The sequence below is a fragment of the Erythrolamprus reginae genome, chromosome 1 (genome assembly GCF_031021105.1).
Source record: "Erythrolamprus reginae isolate rEryReg1 chromosome 1, rEryReg1.hap1, whole genome shotgun sequence".
Taxonomy (NCBI): domain Eukaryota; kingdom Metazoa; phylum Chordata; class Lepidosauria; order Squamata; family Dipsadidae; genus Erythrolamprus; species Erythrolamprus reginae.
In genome coordinates, this window is record NC_091950.1 from 407,756,668 (window position 1) to 407,782,751 (window position 26,084).

The following is a 26,084-nucleotide window of genomic DNA, read 5'->3' on the forward strand; positions in this document are numbered from 1 at the left end:
CTTGCATCTGGTGGGCGCACGTTTTGCCATCAGCATGAGATTTGGCTTCTGCGCATGCACAGCAACAAAATGCACATGCGAGCGAGATTTTTGGCGATTTTTGCTGATATTTTGCGTGAGCATCTTCACACAAGATTTTGTTTGCTGTGCATGTAGGCGCGTGCATGTGGGCGCATCAGGAACATGCAGCTGCGTGTGCCTCCAACATATTGCTACTGGAGTATAGCACCTGGCCCATCCTTGGGGAGCACCTATGGTGGTCTGACCACTGTGGCAGAGAAAATGGGCTCCCAAGCCTCTTGTAACCTTCTGCCAGCGAAAATAGAGCTCTGGAGGGAGCCCTGACTCAAAAGTACCCTATTTCATAGTAAAATCACACTCTTTATTGATAAAAGCACACACAACGAAAAGGAGATTTGAATGGCAAGGAAAAGGGAGTTATTTATCTCTCCAGAGTGAAGCATCAACAAAGTCCATTTATCATTCAAGAGTATAAATCATCTCACTGGAATCCCGAACAAAAAATCCTCCAGCAAAGAATGTCTTTTAGTGAGGCAGGAATCATGTTTTTGAAAACTTTTTCAAGCATACCCCCACTCTAAAACCTTTTCTATTGAACGGTGTTCAAATCCCGCACCCAATTTCCCCAAATCCTTTGCTTTTATACTGCCTGGAAGTCACATCACACCTCCAAAAAAGCTAAGGCTGTAAGCTGATACCTTTTACTATGCAATTCCTCTTGCCTTCTCAGCAATCTCCTATGTTGATGATCTATCCACTGACTTTCCACTCTAATGTCTTCCTCATCCTCTGACTGGGACCATTCCCCTATTGTCATATCAGCTCCCTCTAGTGGTTCCTTGGGTTCACCTCAGGTCACTTTCTCCCTCACTCTCACTCTCTGCATCAGCTGGCAACCCCCCTGGTCCAGGGTATCCAGAGGGGCATGGCTCATGCTCCTCCGAATCTGACATGACCTGGGGTGGACAAGGAACACTCACAACAGATGGGGAAACAAAACTTCCATGGTTCTGCTGAAGGCTGTGGGAGCCTGGAATCTGTTCCAGGACACCACATCAGGTGTCAAATTGAAGCAGATGGGTCCCATAATGTTGAGAACTTATTTACATGGACTAGGTGACAGGTTGGGGGTTTGGCTTGGAACAGTGTTGTCTTATTCTTTGGACTGGGAACCTTAGAGGGTTTTTTTTTTTTGCTTCAAATTACTCTGCTGTGTATTTAATAAACAATAAGGAATTTCAGAAACAAAATGATTCTGCAACACTCCGTGGCCTGCATTGGCTGCCAATCAGTTTCCGGTCACAATTCAAAGTGTTGGTCATGACCTTTAAAGCCCTACATGGCATTGGACCAGAGTACCTCTGGAACCGCCTGCTACCGCACGAATCCCAGCGGCCGATAAGGTCCCACAGAGTTGGCCTTCTCCGGGTCCCGTCGACTAAACAATGTTGTCTGGCGGGCCCCAGGGGAAGAGCCTTCTCTGTGGCGGCTCCGGCCCTCTGGAATCAACTCCCCCCAGAGATTAGAACTGCTCCCACCCTCCTTGTCTTCCGTAAAGTACTTAAGACCCACCTATACCGCCAGGCAGGGGGATTTGAGACATCTTTCCCCCAGGCTTATTATAATTTATGTTTGGTATGTATGTGCTGTTTGGTATTTAATCTAATAAATTATTATTATTATTATTATTATTATTATTATTATTATTATTATTATTTATATTGTCAAGCTGGGTGTTGATATTCAGATGTTAAAACTATAACTCCCACAATGCCTAGATGTTATAATCAAAAGGTTACCTGGAAGGTGAAAGTAATCAGAAAGTAAAGGTAGGTTTCATGCAGGTAACCCAGGAAAAAAAACCCTGGCTTCGAACCTCAAATAAACATTTATCTTAAAATAAGACCAAGAAATAAATGAGGCTTTGAGGGCTGAACAATTAACTTGAAAAATTCTATCGTAAACCATTTAGCTGTCTGCCTATATAAATTATTCAAGTTCCAGAAGTTAGCTTGTGGTTGACTTACAAGGACCTATTAGGGATGTAGCATCTTAATGACAAAAAACAGTGCTAAATCAATCAGGGCAGAGGATGAGAAATGCCAACAAGGAGCAATTAAACAGCAATCAAGAACAATTGCACTTTTAACACTGATCACCAAAGCCTAGAGATTAAGCTGAGGAAATGTATTTTATGATGCTTCTACTCATGGTTTAAAAGCCTCTCATTTTTAATGGGGAAGAAGAGAACAAATAATCTATTTAATCATATCAACTCTATTGAACTAGGTCAATGTTCTTCAAATGTGTCACCTTGAAAATATGTGTATTTCATGCTGGTTGGGTGTTGATGTCCACACATCATTAAAGGGACACATTTGGAAAAAAAAAACACTGTAGTAGATTTTAACTAAATGGAAATGAAATAAAACTTATATTTTTCTCTGTTCACACTTGTACTTTTTAGAGCATGGATGTCAACCTTTTCATTTGCCTGGGCCTCATTGAGTGAAGAGGAATTGTCTTGAGCTGCATATAAATATATATAATATAGTTAATGCATATAAATATCACTAAAATAACATAATAATGTTCAACATTTACATTCCATGGGGCTGTATTACTAACTATCCAGGGCTCATGAAGCCCATAGGCTGTGAGTTGGACATCTGTTTAAGATAATGTACTGTATGTATGTCTGACTGTTTAAATGGGAGTGATTGGTTTTTAATGTTACTTTTGAGTTTAAGGATTGGGGTTTTTTAGATTAGTTAAGTTGATTTTAAATTTGGATTTAGGATGCTTTCATTGTTTTTATATGTTATAAACTGTCCCAAATCTTCGGAGAGGGGCAGCATATAAGTATATAAGTCCAAATAGATAGATAGATAGATAGATAGATAGATAGATAGATAGATAGATAGATAGATAGATAGATGATGGATAGATGGATAGATGGATAGATGGATAGACGGATAGACGGACAGACGGACAGACGGACAGACGGACAGACGGACAGACAGACAGACAAACAAACCTATTTCATAACCCTGTCTTGGGGTTTTTCTCAGAGAAAAACCAAATTATGACAATATTATGGTGCATTATAGCTACTGCATCCTGGGGATTTTTCCTCAATTCAGAAATAGCTATCTTAATAGGATTGCAAACTAAATTTCTGTGGTATATCTCCTGTGTTTGAATGATAGCAACATCATGTAGACTTATATACCACTTTACAGCTCTCCTTAAGCAGTTTACAGAGTCATCATATCATCCCCAACAATTTGGGTCCTAATTTTACCAATCTCAGAAGGATGGAATGCTCATTCCACCTTGAGCTAATAAGGATCAAACCCTGGCAGTCAGCAGGATTAGACACCAATATTGCATTCAAACCACTGTGCCATAGGGCTCTTCTATCTATCCAACAAATGACTCTCTTAGATATATCTGAATGAAATAAGAATCCTAATACAACAATTTTCTGAATTTATTGTTAGAGTGGCAAGCCAAAGTCTCTAACTCCAAATGATGGCATCTGATTTATTTCTCAGATGCTATTTGGGGTACTGACATAGAGACTTTTTAATTATTATAGTTGTATGTTACATTTGATTGGAAGTAAAACTGATGGCATATAGGAAGTATGTCTTCTTTATGGCAGCTCTCCAATTTTTAAAATCTCTTTTTGTATTCAGAATTGAAAACCACTGTATGTTCCACGAGAAACATTGTTTAGATGTTGGTCAAGAGGTCAAGGACATGACTTAGAATTGTTGCAGTTGAAGGACATTTTCTGCCTCTTATTAATTATCCCAACCTCTAAAGTCAGAGGTCTTCAAACATGGAAACTAAGACTTGTGAACTTCAACAGATGGCTGGAGAATGTTGGGAGTTGAAGTCCACAAGTCTTAAAGTTGCCATGTTTGGAAGAGTCCTGTCTTAAATAGAAGTCATGGAATTCAGGACCATGGACAGCTTCTTACTAACTGGCTTTTTTGCTCCTCTTGCAATAAAAAACTCAACCTTTCAACAGAAAACTATAGCGTATTTGCTCAAAAAGAGCGTTTTATCAGGTTCCTCACTTAACTAATTCATTTTTTAAACATTCTTCTAATTAAATAAAATGAATGTTAGGCTAGTCTTCTGCAAAATAAACCCATCATCTTCAAGCATAAATTTTTTGAATGGCCAGGATTCTACATACATCTAGCAATTGAGAATATTAGATTGAAAAACAACAGGTAGACCAGTGTTTTGTTTGATTTTGAGTATCTCTAAGTTTGAGGAGTGGGCAAACCCATCATGACATGCATCAGTTTGCGTCATTCTGGAAGTCCCAATAAATAAAAGTTCTTAGAAATTTTCATCCCCTCTAGTACCTGTTGTGATTCCGTCTGAGGCTCCTCAGGGAACGGCTGATCCTCTGCGGCTTCCTGCTCAGAGGGGGAGGATGAGGAACAGGAGGTTCAGAGGCAGACGGGAGGAGGAATCTCAGGCTGAGGGAGAGGGAGGACAGCCAGAGTCCCCCGAGAGGGAGCTCTCCCCAGCAAGCAGCCTGGATTCCTTAGATGAAAATGCACAAGCAATAATCGATCTCCGGCAGAGAAGAGCAACACAACGAAGGGGACAATTAGCCAGGTACTTTCAGCACTAAAGAGGCAACAGCTGGGTTTGGGTGTGGTGCTCTCTGGAAAGGCTGAAAAGGCAGACCCACCCTTCCTGGCTTGTGGAGTATTATCTTTGGGAGTCCTGGGACCTGGCTGTGATCTTTGGCGTCTTGGAATTCTGGTTTGTGACTTTGAATACTGAAACCTTGGGGGAAAAGGTGTGGGTCTTATTCTCTACAGTGGTGGGTGTGCCAGCAAGAAGTCTGCTGTATTGTCTGGCCACCAGGATTCTGCTGTGAAGTCTCATAGCCTGCCTGTTGGGAAGAACAGGTTTTTCTCTGCTGTTTATTTTTTAAACTATAAAGTGCTTTTGCTTTTACCAGCGTGTCTGGATGCTTTTTCAGTTGGTGTTGAAGTCTGGGGGCACCCAGACAGAACAGTACCCAGTTTTTTAAACATAAAATGTCTTGCCAACTCTCAAGTACCAAAAAAAAAACCCAACCCCAAAAGAAAAATGCTTCACCCAAGAAGCCTTTATAAATAATTGTAAAATCTTGTAGTCAAAGTCAATAGTCCAAATTTATCTGGATGCTTAATCTGTTTATAACTTTGTTATGTTGAAATCTTATTTGCGTTTTGCTATTTATTTCATTTCTTTTCTTCAGCTTATAATTATTTTTTCTTTTGTTTAGAGTTCAACATAAATTCACCCAATACCCCAAAGTACTGTGTGGAATGTGTCCAAGAGCTTTAAGATAGGCATTTTTCAAAAGTTAATAGAAATTGATATTTACAAACCTAGGGTCCTTTAAACAGGGGTCCCCAAACCCCAGCCCATGAACTGCCACTGGTCTATGGCCCATTAGGAACTAGGTGCAAGTGAGTGAAGTATCATGTGTGCATAGATGAGATCTAGGTACATGCAAAACCATTCCCCAATCCATGGAATTTTTCCCCATGGAACCAATCCCTGGTAGCCCAAAGTTTGGGGACCAGTGCATTAAAGGCTTTGTCACAGTAGTTCACAAGATTGCTGATCTGTTGTCTGCCAGCACTAAAACCCATGGAAAATTGTTGTATTTTGGTCCCCTGGCAAAGTGCAGCTCTTCAGAGTATATGTGGGCAGTCTCCCATCCTCTCTTTATCCAGAGTATTTCCAAATAACCAGTCACTGGTTCCTTAGTCTTCGCCATAGACTGTTCCTGCCCAGTTAGGAGTGTAATAAACATGCAGTTTGGATGAACTTAATTTAATCAATAAACCACTACTAATAACTGGCTTAGTAGTGGAGAAACACACACACAAATCTAAAAGCAACATTTTCTTGCAAAAAACTCAGCTGCTAATTAATTGCCATTAGCAGCTGACATAAGTTCAGCAAAGTCTTAAATCATAGCAATGCAATTATTTCTTGTATCTCACAAAGTTTCAAAGGCTTGGCAAAATGCCTAGAAGTCTTCCTCGATAAGCAAGCCAAAGCAGAGAAATGGAGCAGAGATTTTCTAAACCATGAGGTACTCACAATGGATACACAATTCTAAAACATTGTTTCCTGCAGCCCTTCAACTTGCCTCTGCTGTGTTTAAGGTGACTAGGGGTGTGGTCAATTAGCCCTAAGTCTTACTCCCAAGGAGACCTCCTCTGGAGTAACCACTCCAATGTCTTGAAAGCTCTGCATTAAGAAGAGGAGAATGTCAAGGATTATACTATCCTAGGTAATATTCCATTTAAGGTTGTGAATATGCAAAGCAGTCATACTGGTGAGTCATAGTGACTAAGCTGCAACCTGATTGGGCTAGAACAGTATAAGAAGCAATGCACCCTTGCAGTGGGTGTGGTTGTTGTGATTGGTTGGTCAGTTCTGGTGTGTGGTTAGCTTTGTGGATGGATTGGTTTACCGTATCGTGGTTTATAGTTATAGTATAGCACTTTCTGTAAACAGAAGAATAGGAAAGATTCTATTTTGTGAGCGGCTCCGAGTCTCTGAAGAGGGGCGGCATACAAATCAATCAATCAAACAAACAAACAAACTTCAGTTACTGAGTTCCTGTGTCACACATACCTGTTTCTAGCCAGCAGCTTTCAAACGCAACTCAGACAGAGAAGCCTCTTCTTCCTCATTACTGCCAAGTGGAGCTGGAGGTTCCAAAGCCCCTGGCTGAACCTCTGCTTCTGGCACTGAGTCCTCCCCAGCCTCCTCACTGTCTGACTCAGGTGCCAGCTGCACAGGCCTCTGGTGCCTCACTAAGTTGGTCTCCTCTTAAACGGGATCCGCTGTCAGCTGTATAGGCAGCAACAACTGAGAGATTATTATCAAAGAAAATGAGGCCACCTGTGGTTGGGTGGGGCTGTGGTAATTAGTGAGGCTGCTATAAATAGCAGCATGTGGGTTTGGCCATTGTGGAGGATTATCTGATCATTGTGTTTCGTGCCTGCTTTGCTGACTTTGACTTTTTGTGTGCTGATTTTTCCCCGCTTTGAAACTAAACCAGAGCAAAGTGTGTTTCCCTTTGTGAAACAAGAAGGACTGTGAATTGCCTCACAGCTGCAAGCTAAGTATCACAGAACTGATAAGGGACTTGTACAAATTACCAGTTTGTTTGGAGACCAGTGCTCTTTGCTATACCAAAAGAGGGCTTAGTTTAAGTGAATTTTCATTATAAAGAACATTGTTTTGAATTTTCAAACGTGTGTGTGTCTGAAATTTGTACCTGTGAATTTTCGGGAGGATTCTACCAGAGAGCCTGACAGAACAACATCCTATATCTGAACGAATGAAATATTATCATTGAATACTTTGTTCTGTACAAAGTTGAATGTGCACAACAGCATGTGAAATTGATTGTCAATCAGTGTTGCTTCCTAAGTGGCCAGTTTGATTTCACATACGTTTGATTTACTTGGAGTTATTTTGTGTTGCTTAAGTGTTCCCTTTATTTTTTTGAGCAGTGTATATCACTGTGTTTTTGATGTCACACACATGTGCAGATGGTGTGCATGAGTGAATTGCCATGTTGCTTGACATCACACGCATACACGGATGGTGTATAGTCACATTTCTGGTGCTGGGCATAAACCAGTAGTGACAGTATGTGAAGGTCACCTCTGGCCATGGATATCAGCTCTGCTTTTACAGAGACATCTTCAGTTTATCATATTTCTCTGGAAATGTCTACCTGATTATACATGCATATGCTTAAATTGTGTGCATAGCTATTTTAGCCAATCACACTAGAAAGAAAGCAGGGTCTGAGCATTGAAAAAGCTTAAAAACCCAGATTAAAGTACAGTGTTTCCTCGCTTTTCGCGGGGGATGCGTTCTGAGGCCGCCCACGAAAGTTGAATTTCCGCGAAGTAGAGATGTGGAAGTAAATACATTATTTTTGGCTATGAACAGTATCACAAGCCATCCCTTAACACTTTAAACCCCTAAATTGCAATTTTCCATTCCCTTAGCAACCATTCAGATTATTACTCACCATGTTTATTTATTAAAGTTTATTTAAATTTTTTTTTATTAAAGGCAGACAAAAGTTTGGCAATGACATATGACGTCATCGGGTGGGCAAAACCGTGGTATAGGGAAAAACCCCACAAAGTATTTTTTAATTAATATTTTTGAAAAACCGTGGTATAGACTTTCCGTGAAGTTCGAACCCACGAAAATCAAGGGAACACTGTAGTTGTGAAAAAATAATTGTCTATGAATGGGTGGTTTGTATGTTTAATTTCCATTGTGATCAGGGACTAGTAGATTGAAAGGATATTTACTGTCTATAACTTGGTGGTGAAGAATCCATCTGTCTATTTACTTGTTCACAATTAGCGGAATGGCAAAATTTCAGATCGTTTGTTGGCACATTATGAAGAAGCTTGTGTCTGCACAAGATCATTCTAATGTTGGGTCACAGAATCAAAATAGGCTGGTTGATGGAGAATCTGTTAACTGAACCTGAGCAATTTATACTATAGGGCAGGGGTGTCAAACTCAACTTCATTGAGGGCCGCATCCAGGTTGTGTTTGACCTTGCAGAGGGCTGTGGGGGACTTAACCAGGGTGGGTGTACCAGGCATGACCAGGGTGGGCATGCCTAGCTTGATGTCACTCATGTTGGAGATGCCTGTGGTGGCCTGAGCATTCTGCTAGCGAAAAGGGACTCCCAAGTTCAATTTTTGGCTGCAACGGCTTCCTGCAATCCTCTGCCAGCAGAAATGGAGCCCCGGAAGGCCACCTGCAGGCTTCCTGAGCTCCATTTTTGCTGACAGGGACACCATGGGCCAGTCTGCTGTTTTCAGGGTGGCCCCACTGGCCATATCTGGCTTGCGGACCTTGAGTTTGACACCCCTACTATAAGGCATGCATTTGTATTTGGTGATGGAGGTGCTTTCTTTGTTATGAGTCCTAATTTCAAAGCATGATCGAAGCTGCGAACGGGCATCCAAAAATGAAATACTCTCAGATATGTTATATCCCCCAGTGCGATGATGGTGATTACATACCATCAAGTCATTGTCGACTCTTTAGTGACTACCTAGGTAGCTTTTCTCCCTGATGAAAAATGCAACCCAATAACTTTCTCCTTGTATATTGCACTGAATTCAGGGGCACTTAGCCCCTGATTGCATCCCACACTTTTGAATCACAAAACCCTTTATGAAAGAACGTAGATCACAAATGGGCTGAATGTCTCTGGGGTTGTCTATAATATCTGGCGGTAGATTATCAGACTTCCTGGAGAGAGATTTTCCAGCGTTTTCTCAAAATCCCAACAATTAAATATGAATGTTTCTGTATACAGAATACATACTTGATCGCTAAATTGCAGTGTTTCCAAATTACTGTCAAACAGTTGATTAACGTTCTCCAAGGTTGGCACCAGCCACCATTTGATCCTTAGATGTAGTATTATGTTGGGGGATTATATGAAAACAGCAAGGCAGCCTTTCTTTCTTCTTCTTCTTTTTAAAAAATAAGACTTTATTAGATTTTGCACATTAAAAACCTTTTAGATACACTTCTGCCAATCCTAGAATATTGACTCTTGCTTTAGTTAACTTTATGCATATTTCCAATCCTTTTACTATACAAATGATATACATAGATATTTATATTTGTCCATCCTATAAAGGCAGTACATTAACATTCACATTACCTATCTAAAGTTTATTTTATTTTTATTTTATTAATAGAGTTGAAAGGGACCGTTAGGTCATCGAGTTATTGTGAATTTGTTTGTTATTTATTCATTAATTAGACTTCTATGCCGCCCTTCTCAACTAACTTTAGGTGGCATATAACATGCATTTGTTTATTTATTTGTTTATTTGTTTATTTGTTTATTTGTTTATTTGTTTATTGATTGATTGATTGATTTGATTTATATGCCGCCCCTCTCTGAGGACTTGGGGCAACTTACAACATATCAAATATAATATACATAAAAATATATAAAAATCCAATTAACTTGACTAATTACTTTAAAACCTTAATAACATTTAAATTATCACTCATTCCCATTCGAACAGCAGGCCTACCTATACTTGTCGGCCAGGAGGCTAGAGTCTAATAGACTCAAGACTGGTGGCAATAAATAAGTTGTTTAGACTCTTATGGAAGGTGAGGATGGGGGGGGGGGCAGTACAAATCTCTGTGGGGAGCTGATTCCAGAGGGCCGGGCCCCCCACAGAGAAGGCTCTTCCCCTAGGTCCCACCAAGCAACATTGTCTAGTGGATGGGACTGGAGAAGGCCGATTCTGTGGAATATAACTGGCCGCTGGGATGCATGAGGCAGAAGATGGTCCCGATTATTACTTAATTATTTCTATTCTCTAACAAAAAATAATACTATCTTTCCCATACCGTACCATACAAGGCAGCATTTCTTCAGAGTTTAATCTGGGTAAATACAAAAGTAAACTATCAGAATTTAGCTTTTTTCTCTCTTCTCAAATGGTGTTGTTTCTGTCTTTGTTTTGTTTTTTGTCTTTTTTTGTCTTTTCTTATTGACCTTTTTGCCTGTTATTGCCACTATTATTATGACTCTCTATATATTGAAAGTTGTTGTTGTTGTTGTTATTATTATTATTATTATTATTATTATTATTATTATTATTATTTTTAATTAGATTTGTATGCCGCCCCTCTTTGAAGACTCGGAGCGGCTCGCAACAACAAAACAAATCCAATAGTTAAAAACAATTTAAAACCCCTTAATATAAAAAAAACCAGTCATATATCTCAGACAAACCATACATAAAATGGAAACGGCCCAGGGGAATCAATTTTCCAATGCCTGACACCAGAGGTGGGTTTTAAGGAGTTTTCAAAAGGCAAGGAGGGCTGCCACAGAGAAGGCTCTTCCCCTGGGTCCCGCCAGACGACATTGTTTCGTCGACGGGACCCGGAGAAGGCCAACTCTGTGGGACCTAACCAGTCACTGGGATTTGTGCAGCAGAAGGCGGTCCTGGAGATATTCTGGTCTGATGTCATGAAAGGCTTTATAGGTCATAACGAACACTTTGAATTGTGACCGGAAACTGATCGGCAACCAATGCAGACTGCGGAGTTTTGGTGTTACATGGGCATACCTGGGAAAGCCCATGATTGCTCTCACAGCTGCATTCTGCACGATCTGAAGTTTCCGAACACTCTTCAAAGGTAGCCCCATGTAGAGAGCATTACAGTAGTCGAACCTCGAGGTGATGAGGGCATGAGTGACTGTGAGCAGTGACTCCCGGTCCAGGTTATTCTTGTAAACTACATTACATACAATTAATAATAAAAAAAGAATTTAGTTCCACTTGCTCAAGTCCAGAGCTGGTCTATCAGGGAGCAGGAGAGCCATAGAATTGTGGGGATTCTCAGTCATCCAAGCCTTGGTTGTCCCAAAGGTGCTTTTTCAAAAGGCAACTGGACTTTCTTTGTTGTTGTTGTTTTCCTTGAAGACATTTTGCTCCTCATCCAAAAGCTTCTTCAGTGGAGAATGGAAGGACCATGAGCCACAGCGGCACAGTGGTTAGAGAGCAGTACTGCAGGCTACTTCTGCTGACTGCCGTCTGCCTGCAATTTGGCAGTTTACCTCTTACCAGGCTCAGGGTTGACTCAGTCTTCCATCCTTCCGAGGTGGGTAAAATAAGGAGCTAGATTGGTGGGGGCACTAAGGCTTTCTCTTTAAACCACTTCGAGAAGGTGGTAAAGCATTGTAAAGCAGAATACAAGTCTAAGTGGTATTGCTATTTATATTGGACCCTTCCATCCTTCCGAGGTGGGTAAAATGAGGACCTGGATTTTGGGGGCAATATGCTGGTGCTATTGCTAAAATGTTGTAAGCCACCAGCCAGTCTAAGGAGAAGGGCGGCATAAAAATCAATCAATCAATCAAACAAACAAACAAACAAACAAACAAATATTCCTTGCAGTCATCTGGTCATTAGAACTCCCACTGAGAGATGCTGAGGCCACTTGAATGGTCATCTGAAAAGTGCAAATAGTTTTGGAATGACAGGTATCTCGGACAGTTTGGATAGATTTGAGTTGGCCACTTAATTTTCCCTACACATTGGTGGATATCAGCTGGTGCACTTGGGTGTTGCATCCTGGTAAGAAATTCTGGGATGCCTGTGCAGCTGCACACCACTGCATGGCAATTGCCTTTTGAACTTGCAAAGCAAGTGAAATCCCTTGTGAGAATGTTTGTGTGAGCGAGATTTTTGCAATTTTTGCTGACATTTTTGCTTCTACGAATGCGCGGAAGCAAAAATATCGGCAAAAATTCCCCAAATCTCATTCTTTCATGCGTCCTCACATGAGATTATGCATACTGCACATGCACAGAAGCCAAATCTTGCACAGGGGCACCCATTGGGTGTGCCTGTGCCGGCCTCGGGGGGCACACCAGTAGGAGATAAGTCGAGCGGCCCATCGCTGTCCCTTCACCCCCAAATTATGCTTAAATTGCTGGATAATAGTTTATCATTATTAAAGTTGAAAAAAAGTTTCAATGAACGTCTTTGAATGGATGCTATTTCTTTTCCTATATCTCTTCTATTCTTTCATTGATATATTTTATTCCTTCTCTTCTCTTCTATTCTTTCTTAGATATATTTTTCTATGAGTATATCCTCTATAATCTTCATTATGTATTTTACTATGTGTATATCCATTATAATCCTCACTGCGGAATGGACAAAATCAATCAATCAATCAATCAATCAATCAATCAATCAATCAATCAATAGTTCGCCTTTTGGCTTAGGCAACAAAATTACTGGGTCCAAACCAAGAGACAGTTTGATAGAATGACCGTTGTGCTTTAGATCCAGGCTAGAATGGATGCCTCCAAGTATCTTGGACAGATTGTGTAAACCTTCATTTCTTACTTTTGTTCTGCAGCTTAATCCAGGCCAAAACAGTTGCCGAGACAGTGACAGTGAAAGTGCAAGCGGAGAATCGAAAGGCTTTCATCGGAGCAGCTCGAGAGAGAGACTCAGCGATGTAAGTGTGATTTTTGGAGGGTACTGCTTTAGATACTTCTTACATGGACACTTAAAATGGTCTGAGGGGAAAAAAGAAATCTTTGAGACAAAGACATCTGTTTTTGCTCCAGGCACTAATGACTCAACCTCAGAGTTATTTCCTGGATATTTTTTGCAAATCAGTAAGTTTAGCATATTGCTAATTTCCCCAAATTATGATGCTTTAAAGCAAGGGTCTCCAACCTTGGCAACTTTAAGACTTGTGGACTGCAACTCCCAGAAATCCTCAGCCAGCTGGGAGTTGAAGTTCACAAGTCTTGGAGTTGCCAAGATTGGAGAACCCCACCTTAAAGGGAACATTGTAAGATGTTGATTGACAGGAATGATGAATTGAAATATTCAGGAAGACTAGAGGCAAAAACATATGAAGAATGGTTAAAGGAACTGGACAGTTTAATGAAAAGAAGGACCAGGGGAGACATGATAGCAGTGTTCCAATATCTCAGGGGTTTCCACAAAGAAGAGGGAGTCAACTTATTCTCCAAAGCACCAGAGGGTAGAACAAGAAGCAATGTGTGGAAATTAAACAAAGAGAGAGGTAACTTAGAACTAAGGAGAAATTTTCTGACAGTCAGAACAATTAATCAGTGGAACGGCTTGCCTCCAGAAGTTGTGAATGCCCCAACACTGGTGGTTTTTAAGAAGATGTTGGATAACCATCTGTCTGAAGTAGTGTAGAGTTTCCTGCCTAAACAGGGGGTTGGACTAGAACAGGGGTCCCCAACCATCGGGCCGCGGACCAGTACCGGGCCGCGGGGCATGTTGCACCGGTCCGTGGAGTCAGCAGCTGCCGGCCCTCATGCCGCCACCCCCTCCCTCCAGTGCTTCGCCTCCCGCCGGGCAAGAGGCCTCGGGAGGCAGGTTCTGCCGGCCACAGGACGATGGATGGGACAGAGGGGCGGGAAGGACCGAGAGGCTCAAGCCTCTTTTGGCTTCTGCCACGGGGCGCTTTTGCGTTTTTGGCTGGGGGGAGGCAGGAGGGGCAGCCTGACCCCCTCTCTCCAGCGCTTAGCTTCCGCTGGGCAAGAGGGCTTGGGAGGCAGGTTCTGCCAGCCACAGGACGATGGCGGGAAAGGGGCGGGGAGGACCAGCACCCCGATGCTTAATCCCGCCCCCAACCACGCCCCTTTCCACCCCCACTGGGCCATAAAAAAATTGTCTTGCTGAAACTGGTCCCTGGTGGAAAAAACGTTGGGGACCACTGGACTAGAAGACCTCCAAGGCCCCTTCCAACCCCGTTGTTGTTGTTGTTGTTGTTGTTGTTGTCGTCATCACCATCACCATCACCATCACCATCATTTTTCTGTAATCACCTAGATGGGACTCTCCAAAAGTAAATGAGATACAGATGGTCCCCAACTTTCGATCATTCATTTAGTGACCATTATAAATTCCAATGGTGCAGAAAAAAGTGACTTGACCGGTCTTCAAATGTAACTTGGCACAGTGTCCCTGGGGTCATGTGATCACAATTTGTGAGTAGGGCAGCCAACTCATATTCACAACAATTGCAACATCCTGCAATCATGTAGCTGCCATTTGTGATCTTCCCAGGCAGTTTCTGACAAGCAAAGGCAGTGGGGAAGCTCCCAGGAAGCAGGAAAGGTCATAAGTTGTCGTCACATGATTCTTTGCTTAAATCACCACCACTTAACAACAAATTTTCCGGTCCCAGTTGGTTTTAAGTTGAGGACAATGTGTATATTCATTTGGGAGGAGGCAATCAATTAATGTTTATCAGCCATGAGAACTAGATGTTGGATGTAATGCAACCTACCATTAATAGAGGAACAATACTGGTGTCACTTCTTGGTGAGACAATATTGCTTTGATGAGAACAGGATGAAGTGCAGTGGTACCTCAGTACTTATTATTAATCGCGTCCAAGAGGTGCAATGAGAAGCAAAAAAGAGAGAGCACCAAACTAATTTTTCCTATAAGAACTACAGATTCTTACATCGACAAATTAAAGCTTGTGTGTTGCCTATCAACAAATAATGAACACCAGAACAGAATTTTCCCAGCAAATTGCATTGAGTACCAAATTGAATGGTTTCAAAGCAGTTCAGTACCAAGGTATCACTGTATGTTGGATACAGGAATTTTTGTGACCCAGTGGGAACGTTCTCCTCTTTTTCATAACATGTTCATCACAAATTGTTAACAAAACACAAATATTTCCTAGAGAGCAAAGCAACTATGTCCTCTTAATTCTAGCAATTGTTTAAGAGTACAGTAGTACCTCATGATATGAACTCCTCCCCTTACAAACTTTTTGAGGTACAAACCCGGGATTTGGGATTTTTCTGCCTCTTCTTATGAACTTATTTCACCTTATTAACCCGCCACCGCGAACGCCGAACCTGGAAGTTCGGCAAACATTCGGGTTCGCGTTCAGTAGGCCACCAAGAAGTGCCGCCTCCATCTGTCACCTTTGCAGAAGAGCCGTGGAGCTGTCGGCCGGTCAGGAAGCTCAAACGGAGGTGGGTAATCCCAATTGGAAATTCCATGGGCGGAGCTTTGACATCACGGAGATGTCCTTCCTGGCCGGCCAAAACGTGGACTCCAGGAAGGACATCTTTGTGACATCAAAGCTCCGCCCATGGAATTTCCTATTGGGATTCCCCACCTCCATTTGAGCCTCCCAACCGGCCGACAGCTCCACGGCTCTTCTGCAAAGGTGACAGCCAGGCAGTGGCACTTCTCGGCGGCCTTCTGAACCCAAACGCCAAACCTGAACTTTTGCCGAACTTCTGGGTTCAGCATTCCGGAGAACGCCAAGAAGCCCCCCCCCCCAGCTGTTTCAAAAGGTGACAGCCAGGCAGCGGCGCTTCTCGGCGGCCTCCCAAACCCAAACCCAAACCTGAACTTTTGCCGAACTTTTCGGGTTTGGCATTCGGGAGAATGCGGAGAAGCGCCTGGCTGTTTCAAAAGGTGACAGCCCAGCCGTGGTGCCCAGCCGTGGCGCTCAGCGGAGAGCCGTTTTTGTGATTTTTTTTTCTTCCTTGCATGCATTAATACATTGTTTCGGCTTAGGAACTTTTCACCTTACGAACCTCCTCCCATAACCAATTGAGTTCGTAAGACGAGGTATCACTGTATTGAGTACTGTCCGGGGGCCAATAAGAATGCCACCAATTGGCATTTGTAAGAATGAAGTTATGGAAATAGACCAAGATCTTTTAAGAAATATATGTCAGGGCAGGTGCCAGTGATAAGTTGGAAAAAACAGTGATCCTTTTCAGACAAAATTGAACATTAAAAGTACTGGGTCTGGGTAAATGTTGACTTGGCCATGATCTCAATGGTTAAGGTTTGGAAAAGCAAAGTTGCAAGACTAGCATTAAAATCACAACAACTGATAGCTTTGGGATAAATATGAATACTTGTAATCCATACCCACAAAGGGACAATGGCATCTGTTGGAGCGGCTGGAAATCTTTCTGGTAATAATAATCATATGCCTACTTTGCTAACATCGCAGAAATTTAAATCTGCTGTTCTGCCAACTCCCAAGACCTCTAATTCACTAGTAACATTGACGGAGAGACTTAACAAGCCTTTATGTTGAGATGAATATCTTGCTAGCCAAGCTAAAGCAAATAATCTATATTTTCCTCTTGCTGAAGTACAGATTGTCTTTTAAAAAAATAAAGGAAAAATTAGTTCTGAGTTAACAATTTTAAATTTGGTGCTTATTATAACAATAGTTTGCATAGATATCATTTTCCTATGCTGCTTGTTTTAGTAAGGAGGGTGGGCACAAGAGATAATGTGTTTTGGTCTCATTATTGGGAATATTAAGAGAAAGGAGGACACATGTCTTACAGCAGAGGGTGAAGTGACTTATTCTCTGGGTTGCAAAAATTGCATACTTCTGTGAGTTCTGTGTTCTGGCTAGTTTCTCCTCTCCTCTCCTCTCCTCTCCTCTCCGCTCCTCTCCTCTCCCCTCCCCTCCTCCCCTCTCCTCTCAAAAATCAAAACCAAAAGCACACACAGATGACTGATTCAGTAACTTCTTTATAAACATTAGATAGATAGATAGATAGATAGATAGATAGATAGATAGATACATACATACATACATACATACATACATACATACATACATAGATGATAGATGATAGATAGATGATAGATGATAGATGATAGATAGATAGATAGATAGATAGATAGATAGATAGATAGATAGATAGATAGATAGATAGATGATAGATAGATAGATAGATAGATAGATAGATAGATGATGATGATAGATAGATAGATAGATAGATAGATAGATGATGATAGATAGATAGATAGATAGATAGATAGATAGATAGATAGATAAATGATAGATAGATAGATAGATACATACATACATAGATGATAGATGATAGATAGATGATAGATGATAGATGATAGATGATAGATAGATGATAGATAGATAGATAGATAGATAGATAGATAGATAGATAGATAGATAGATAGATAGATAGAGTTCAGATTTGAAGAGTACAAACTGAGCCACACCCAGCCTTAACTTTAACTATTCAGTTTCAATTCTCTGCACAGACTCAGAACTTGTTGGGTCCTATTAGCTGACTCAATTGCTATGCCTATTCATTGGCTAACCTTGTTATCATTGGCTCTCCCAGTTCATGAGCACCTCAACACCCTCTCCTCTCACTGTGATTACAATGAGAAGGATAGGAACGTCCTCCGCAGTTCTGCTATTCTGGCAGTGGCTTTCCCCAGGCAATGGAATTTTCTCTGATGGGCAAATGCCATGTTTTTCATAGCATTTGTGCTTTTAACCAGCATTATGTACTGCTCAAAATAAATAAATAAAGGGGACACTCAAATAACACATCCTAGATCTGAATGAATGAAATATTCTCACTGAATATTTTATTGATTGATTGATTGATTGATTGTTAGAGTTGAAAGGGACCATGCAGGTCATCAAGTCCAACCCCCTGCCTGAGTAGGAATCCTAAAGCACCCCAGCCAAATGGCAGTCCAATCTCCTCTTGAAAGTGTCCAGAGTTGCGGAGTTCACAACTTCTGCAGGCAGATTGTTCCACTGGTTGATCGCTCTGACCATCAGGAAGTTCTTCCTTACTTCTAGGTTGAATCTCTCCTTGGTCAGCTTCCAGCCGTTGTTCCTCGTCCAGCCCTCTGGTGCTCTGGAGAATACAGTGGCCCCCTCCTCTCTGTGGCAACCCCTCATATAACTGTATACAGCTATCATGTCCCCTCTGGCCCTCCTTTTCTCTAGGCTATCCATGCCCAGTTTCCGCAATCTCTCTTCGTAAATCTTGGTTTCTAGTCCCCTAATCATTTTGGTTGCTCTTTTCTGCACCTTCTCCAGAGTTTCAATGTCTCTTTTGAAGTGTGGTGACCAGAACTGGATGCAGTACTCCTGATGTGGTCTGACCAGGGCGTAGTAGTAGCACAACAGCATGTGAAATTGATTGTCAATCAGTGTTGCTTCTGAAGTGGATAGTTTGATTTCACAGAAGTTTGATTTACTTGGAGTTATATTCTGTTGTTTAAGTGTTCCCTTTATTTATTTTGACCAGTGTATGATGAGACACTGAGATGTGCCAAGTGTGACATGGAGAGAAACATAGAGTGATAATAGTTTATTAGTAGAGGCGACTTTAAGAGACTTTTGTTTACTGGCAGTCACTACAGTTTGCCTTCAGACATGGGTGCTTCATCATGGAAGGTTTTCAAGAAGAGACAGTACAATCACTTGTTTGAAATTTATTATTTATTTATTTATTTATTTATTAAATTTGTATTCCGCCCCTCTCCGTAGACGTGTAATAGAAAAAACAATGTACAATACAAATCTAATAATTAAAACTAAAACCCCACAATTTAAGAAAACATACACACAACATACCATACATAAACAGTATAGGCTTGGGGAAGTTATCTCAGTTCCCCCATGCCTGACGGCAGAGGTGGGTTTTAAGGAGCTTACGAAAGGTGAGGAGAGTGGGGGCAGTTCTAATCTCAGGGGGGAGCTGGTTCCAGGGTCGGGGCCGCCACAGAGCAGGCTCTTCCCCTGGGCCCCGCCAAACAACATTGTTTAGTCGACGGGACCCGGAGAAGGCCAAGTCTGTGGGACCTAATCTGTGGGTCGCTGGGATTCGTGCGGCAGAAGGCGGTCCCGGAGATAATCTGGTCCGATGCCATGAAGAGCTTTATAGGTCATAACCAACACTTTGAATTGTGACCAGAAATTGATCGGCAACCAATGCAGACTGTGGAGTGTTGGAGTAACATGGGCATAGCTGGGGAAGCCCATGATTGCTCTTGCAGCTGCATTCTGCACGATCTGAAGTTTCTGAACACTTTTCAGAGGTAGCCCCATGTAGAGAGCATTACAGTAGTCGAATCTTGAGAAATGGTACACGATCTCCTGCTTGAGCAAGGAGCTGGACTAGAAGACCTCCAAGGTCCCTTCCAGCTCAGTTCTGATTCTGAGTCTGACCATTCACCCTTCTGCCTGCAGCACATGCGGAGAGAAGCTGACAGAGTGAAAGGGAATGAGAGGCATTCCTCAGAAATAAATGTATAGGCAAGGAAAAAAACAACAACCTTACCCTGTGGTAGACGAAGGCCAATTAACTAGCCAACAGCACTTGGCATTGAGGGGATGAGTCCACACAGAGTTACCTTGGCCCTTTCCTTTGCTTATTCTCTCCCAACCTCCAGCTCCCGCTTGCTATATTTCCATTTGTGTTGCCTTTGTGGGACTGACAACTTGTTTTCTGCTTTCTGGATAAGACTGCCCTAGGGCTCCAAAGATGTTGGAGCTGTCAGTTCTCTCCCCCTCCATCCTTATGTAAAGCAGGGAGCACTGTCACCAAGTTTGTCTCATCAAAACCTCGCCTGCAGTGGAATGCATTCACTTGAGACTTTGCTTGGAGGCAAGATGGCTGCTCCTTCTGTTTCCTTCATCCAGGAACTCAGTTCCAGCCAGATTTGTCTTCCCTTTCCCTCTGAATTAGTTGCATTTGCATGCATTTTTCCTGGAGCTTTGTCTCTTCCCCCATTCCACTCTTCTTTTTAAAATCTCTTTCTCCTCCTCCTCCTCCTCCTCCTCCTCCTCCTCCTCCTCCTTTTTAAAGGCTTTACTTATAGATACAAATCAATTCTCAAATATGCTAGTATATTATAATAAATAATAATAATAATAATAATAATAATAATAATAATAATAATAATAATTTATTAGATTTGTATGACGCCCCTCTCCGAAGACTCGTGGCGGCTCACAACAATAACAAAAACAATATAATAGTAATACAAATCTAATATTTTAAAAAAGTATATATAAAACCCCAACAATTAAAACCATACAACACATGTATACCAAACATAAAATATAAAAGCCTGGGGGAGGTGTCTCAGTTCCTCCATGCCTGGCGATAAAGGTGGGTCTTGAGTAATTTGCGAAAGACAAGGAGGGTGGGGGCTGTTCTAATCTCCAGGGGGAGTTGATTCCAGAGGGACGGGGCCTCCACAGAGAAGGCTCTTCCCCTGGGTCCCGCCAAACAACATTATTTTGTCGACGGGACCCGGAGAAGGCCAACTCTGTGGGACCTAATTGGCCGCTGGGATTCATGTGGTAGAAGGCAGAATTATTATGGAATTTGCTAATGGATTACTGGAAAATGGCTGCTGGAGGTAATGAAATGCCACATGATATTGCAATGGGATACAAAAAAATATATAGCACTATAGCATTTAGACATATACTGCTTCACAGTGCTTTACAGCCCTCTCTAAGTGGTTTACAGAGTCAGCTTATCACCCCCAACAATCCGGGTCCTCATTTTACCCTCCACAAAGGATGGAAGGTTGAGTCAATCTTGAGCCTGGTAGGGATTTGAACTGCCAAATTGCAGGCAGCTGGCAGTTAGTAGAAGTAGCCTGCAATACTGCACTCTAACCACTGCGCCACCGTGCCTAGTAATTTATTTATTTTATTTATTTATTCAATTTTTATGCCGCCCTTCTCCTTAGACTCAGGGCGGCTTACAACATGTTAGCAATAGCACTTTTTAACAGAGCCAGCATATTGCCCCCACAATCTGGGTCCTCATTTTACCCACCTTGGAAGGATGGAAGGCTGAGTCACCTTGACCCGGTGATGAGATTTGAACCGCTGACCTACAGATCTACAGTCAGCTTCAGTGGCTTGCAGTACAGCACTCTACCTGCTGCGCCACCCCGGCTATTAAGTGAGTCTGGCCTGGTGAGATTTGAACTGGTGAACTACAACCAGCAGCCAGCAGAAGCAGCTTGCAGTACTGCACTCTAACCACTGCGCCCCCAAGGCTCATATGGCTGGCATTATATTAAGTAGTAGATTATTTAATCACATTCTAAGACATGCAGGGGTGGATTCCACTCAATGTTCCCATCAGTGCGCATCGTGACATTTCATGCGCACCCCCTCATGCAATTTCACTTCTGTGCATGCTCAGTAGGTAAATTCAGCCTGAAACACAGCTGAGGAGCTGATCAGCTGTGATTTGGGTGAAGAAATAAAAGTCGGTTTTAACCCAGCAATGGGTGGGAATGTTTTTTCAAAACCCAGAATGTGGACAAGCTACCCAAACACAGGGAGTTTCATGTTTTACCCTCCTCAGGCTCCAAAGGTTCCAAAGGCTTCCCTGGAGCTGGGGGAAGTTAAAAATGCCCTCCCCATCCACCCAGAGGCTCCCATGTAAACAAAAATGCCACCCTAGAGTCTCTGTGTAAGACAAAAATCAGCTGGCCGGCACAAAGATGCATGTTGGAGCTGACCTATGGCAACGTCTCACATGCTATGATAAAGGAAATGGAGCACCTACCTTATGATACCAGGTTTCAACGCCTTGTTCTCTTCAACCTTGAAAGACGGCGTTTAAGGGGTGACTTGATCGAAGTGTATAAAATCATGCATGGGATAGAAAAGGTGGATAGAGAAACATTCTTTTCTCTATCACACAATACTAGGACGAGGGGGCACCCCCTAAAGCTCATGGATAAGAAAGTGAGGACAAATAAAGGGAAATATTTCTTTACCCAGAGGGTCATTGATTTATGGAATTCACTTCCAGAAGAGGTCATGACAGCTGTCAGCCTGGATACCTTCAAGACAGGATTAGACAGATTCATGGATGCCAAGTGTATCGGTGGTCATTGAAACGGATGTCCAATTGCCGCCTCTATGTTGGTTGAGGCAGGCGGGATTCCCTTGAGTACCATTTGTTGGGGGTCAAGGGAAAGGGAGGGTCTTGCCTTCTCTTTCTGCTCAAGATCCCCAAGGACAATTGGGGGGCCACTGTGTGACACAGAATGCTAGACTCGATGGGCTTTGACCTGATTCAGCATGGCTCTTCTTATATTCTTATGTTCTTATGCTAGCAGATATGGCTCCGCGTGCCCCCTGTGGCCACCCATGCCATAGGTTCGCCATCACTGGTCTAGAGTTTTGACATGCTCTGTGGATACCTATGGAGTAACAGGAGTCCCTGGGATGCTGTGAGGTTATCAAGTCTTTCTGAGCCTGGCTGATGTCCTATCCTGAGCATTGGCAAGGAAAGTGTCCTATAAATCTAATGACCAACAATGAACCTAAATGTCACATTAAGTTTTAGAAGATGTTGTCTTTCTTTACAGGGAAGGCAATTGCCTTTTATAGTATTTCTTAGCTTCTTAGCTTCCAGCAGGGTATTTCCAAGAGCTAAGATCAGCATGGAGGTGAATTTCCATTTGCTGTCCCACTTAGGGATAATTTCTTGCAGACTATATACTGTGGGCAGGATTCATGTTCTGCCTCTGATACATCCCTCTTTTAAAATCTTTTTGACACTCTTCACTCTCATTTCTAAAGCAGCAGGTTGCACGGACTGAACAGGTATCTCGCATCAGGGAACTGAAGTGAAATGATTGTTGAGAGAATCACAAAGCAATCCAAGTTCCTGTGTGGAAGTTGGCTAAAAGATGCTTCACTGTAGGGCTCCATATCGTTAAACCCCGATAGAGACCTTGTTTTTGGCATGGTAGTTTTCCTAACAACAATACATAAGTGTCTTCTGATTTACTATTCTCTTCTTTGGGGATTTTCTGTGGGTTTTTTTAATAATAAATTTTATTAATTTTTATAGTAATATAATAAAAACAGATACACATTACACAAAAATAGTGTATAGTGATAGTGGTGTGTTTGCCCGGGTCCGCCTGGTGCACCAATTGCAGCCCTATTTGGACAGGGAGTCTCTGCTCACAGTCACTCATGCCCTTATCACCTCGAGGTTCGACTACTGCAATGCTCTCTACATGGGACTACCTTTGAAGAGTGTTCAGAAACTTCAGATTGTCCACAATGCAGCCACACGAGCGTTATTGGGCCTTCCAAGACATTCATTCATTCATTCATTCATTCATTCATTCATTCATTCATTCATTCATTCATTCATTCATTTAGTCCAATACACAATGAGGGTTTTAGTGGGTATATATCTATATACACATAGTAAAACACATGATGAAGGTTATAGAGGAGATACTCATAGTAAAATATATCTAAGAAATAATAGAAAACCGAAGGTATAGTAATAGAACATATCAATGAATGAATAGAAGAAGAGATATAGGAACAGAAGAAAGGAATAGGAGATATAGGAGAGCAATAGGACAGGGGACAGAAGGCACTGTAGTGCACTTGTACTCGCCCCTTACTGACCTCTTAGGAATCTGGATAGGTCAACCGTAGATAATGTAAGGGTAAAGTTTTGGGGGTTTGGGGATGATACTATGGAGTCCGGTAATGAGTTCCACGCTTCAACAACTCGGTTACTGAAGTCATATTTTTTTTACAGTCAAGTTTGGAGCGGTTAATATTAAGTTTAAATCTGTTGTGTGCTCTTGTGTTGTTGTGGTTGAAGCTGAAGTAGTCACTGACAGGCAGGACGTTGCAACATATGATCTTGTGGGCAATACTTAGATCTTGTTTAAGGCGATCTTGTTTCATACCCATATCTCGTCATCACTACGCGGACTGCTTTGGTTACCGATCCCTTTCTAGACACAATTCAAAGTGTTGGTTATGACCTATAAAGCCTTGCATGGCATAGGACCAGAATCCCAGTGTCCAGTGAGGTCCCACAGAGTTGGTCTTCTTAGGGTCCTGTCAATCAAACATTGCCAGCTGGCGGGGCCTAGGGGAAGAGCCTTCTCTGTGGGGGGCCTGGCCCTCTGGAATCAGCTCCCCCTGGAGATTCGCACTGCCCCCATCCACCTTGCCTTCTGAAAGAGTTTAAAAACTCATTTTTGCCGCCAGGCCTGGGGTTATTTTTTAGATCATCCCCCCTGACCAATGAATGTTTTTTAATATCATTGTCAAATCAATTGTGAACGATAGTCTTTTTTAAAATCAGAATTTTAAGGATTGTTTTAATATATTATTAATTGGATTGTTTATTACTGTTTTTTGTTTTCTGTATATGCTGTGAGTCTCCCCGAGTCCTCGGAGAGGGGCGGCGTACAAATCCAATTAAATCTAAATCTAAATAGGTACTCCCTCCCCCCAACGTCATTCATTCTATCCCTCCACCAAATGAGGGTGTACTGATTTATAATATTTTAAACCAGCAATGGGTGGGAATGCTTTTTTTAAAGCCCAGAATGTGGAGAAGCCACCCAAAAACAGGGAAATCAGCTGAAAATTCAGGAAAAAATATGGCAGCGAGCACGGACCGGCACAGACAGAACTGGATCTGTGATGCCAAAATTACACCACCTTGACATGAGTGAGGTCAAGTTGGCCGCCAGTCACATGACCTTTAAGTCACCCCCATCTCATGTGATTGTCAAGCCATTTCCACCTGTTCACATGGACAGCAAGCCACACCCACAAAATAAGCCACACCCACAGTGTGTTAGTAAAAAAAATTGCAGCCTTTCACTGTGCGTATAGCCCTGGAAAATTAGTAATTCATCCTCACAAGTGAAGTGGAATTGTCTTGGGGCATATATAAAGTATAATATAGTCCAGGGGTCAGCAACTTGCAGCTCTGCAGCCACATGTGGCTCTTTTCATCCCTTTGCTGTGGCGTCCTGTCATTGGTCGGCACCACAATTTTGAAAGGAGTTTCCGGTTGCAGGGGGGGGGGGGGGGGCGGAAGGAAGCAGGGCATGCCGTGAGGAGACTCTATGGCAAGGGACAAATTTTCCAGTCAGCTCCACAATTGAATGGACTGGTAGAGGAAAAAGGACACCAATCTAGGAGGAGACTCTATGGTGGGGAAGCCAGACTTCTGGTCAGCTCCACAATTTTGAAAGGAGTTTCCGGTTGCGGGGGGAGCGGGAGGAAGCAGGGCATGCCACGAAGAGACTCTATGGCAAGGGGCAAATTTTGCAGTCAGCTCCACAATTGAATGGACTGGTAGAGGAAAAAGGACACCAATCTAGGAGGAGACTCTATGGTGGGGAAACCAGACTTCTGTCAGCTCCAGAATTGAATGGGAGAGGCTTCCGGTTAGGATCATTGTGACCCTTAGAGTGTTTAAGGTGGCCGACCCCTGATATAGTTAATGTATAAATCTATATAGTATTACTAGCTATTACTAGAATGCAGCCTGTGGGCTGTGGGTTGGACACACCTCATCTAAGCAGAGTAGAGTGCTATTATCTTCTCAATATCTCAGGGGTTGCCAAAAAGAAGGAGTGAACCTATCTCCAAAGCACCTAAGGGTAGCACAAGAAGCGATGGATGGAAACTAATCAAGGAGAGAAGTAACTTAGAACTAAGGAGAAATTTCCTGACAGTTAGAATAGTTAATCAGTGGAACAGCTTGCCTCCAGAAGTTGTGAATGCCCCAACACTGCAAGTTGTTAAGCAGATGTTGGATGAACTTTTGTCTG

At 42.3% G+C, this 26,084-nt stretch overlaps 1 protein-coding gene across 1 annotated transcript in view; it reads left to right on the plus strand.

Annotated features, from left to right (window-relative positions):
• Nucleotides 1-26,084, plus strand: part of AUTS2 (activator of transcription and developmental regulator AUTS2) — a 1,269,011-nt gene that overhangs the window by 502,653 nt on the left and 740,274 nt on the right. Inside the window, exon 3 of the mRNA XM_070730563.1 lies at nt 13,027-13,128. Coding sequence (XP_070586664.1) covers nt 13,027-13,128 — 102 coding nt within the window. The remainder of the gene's footprint in view (nt 1-13,026; nt 13,129-26,084) is intronic.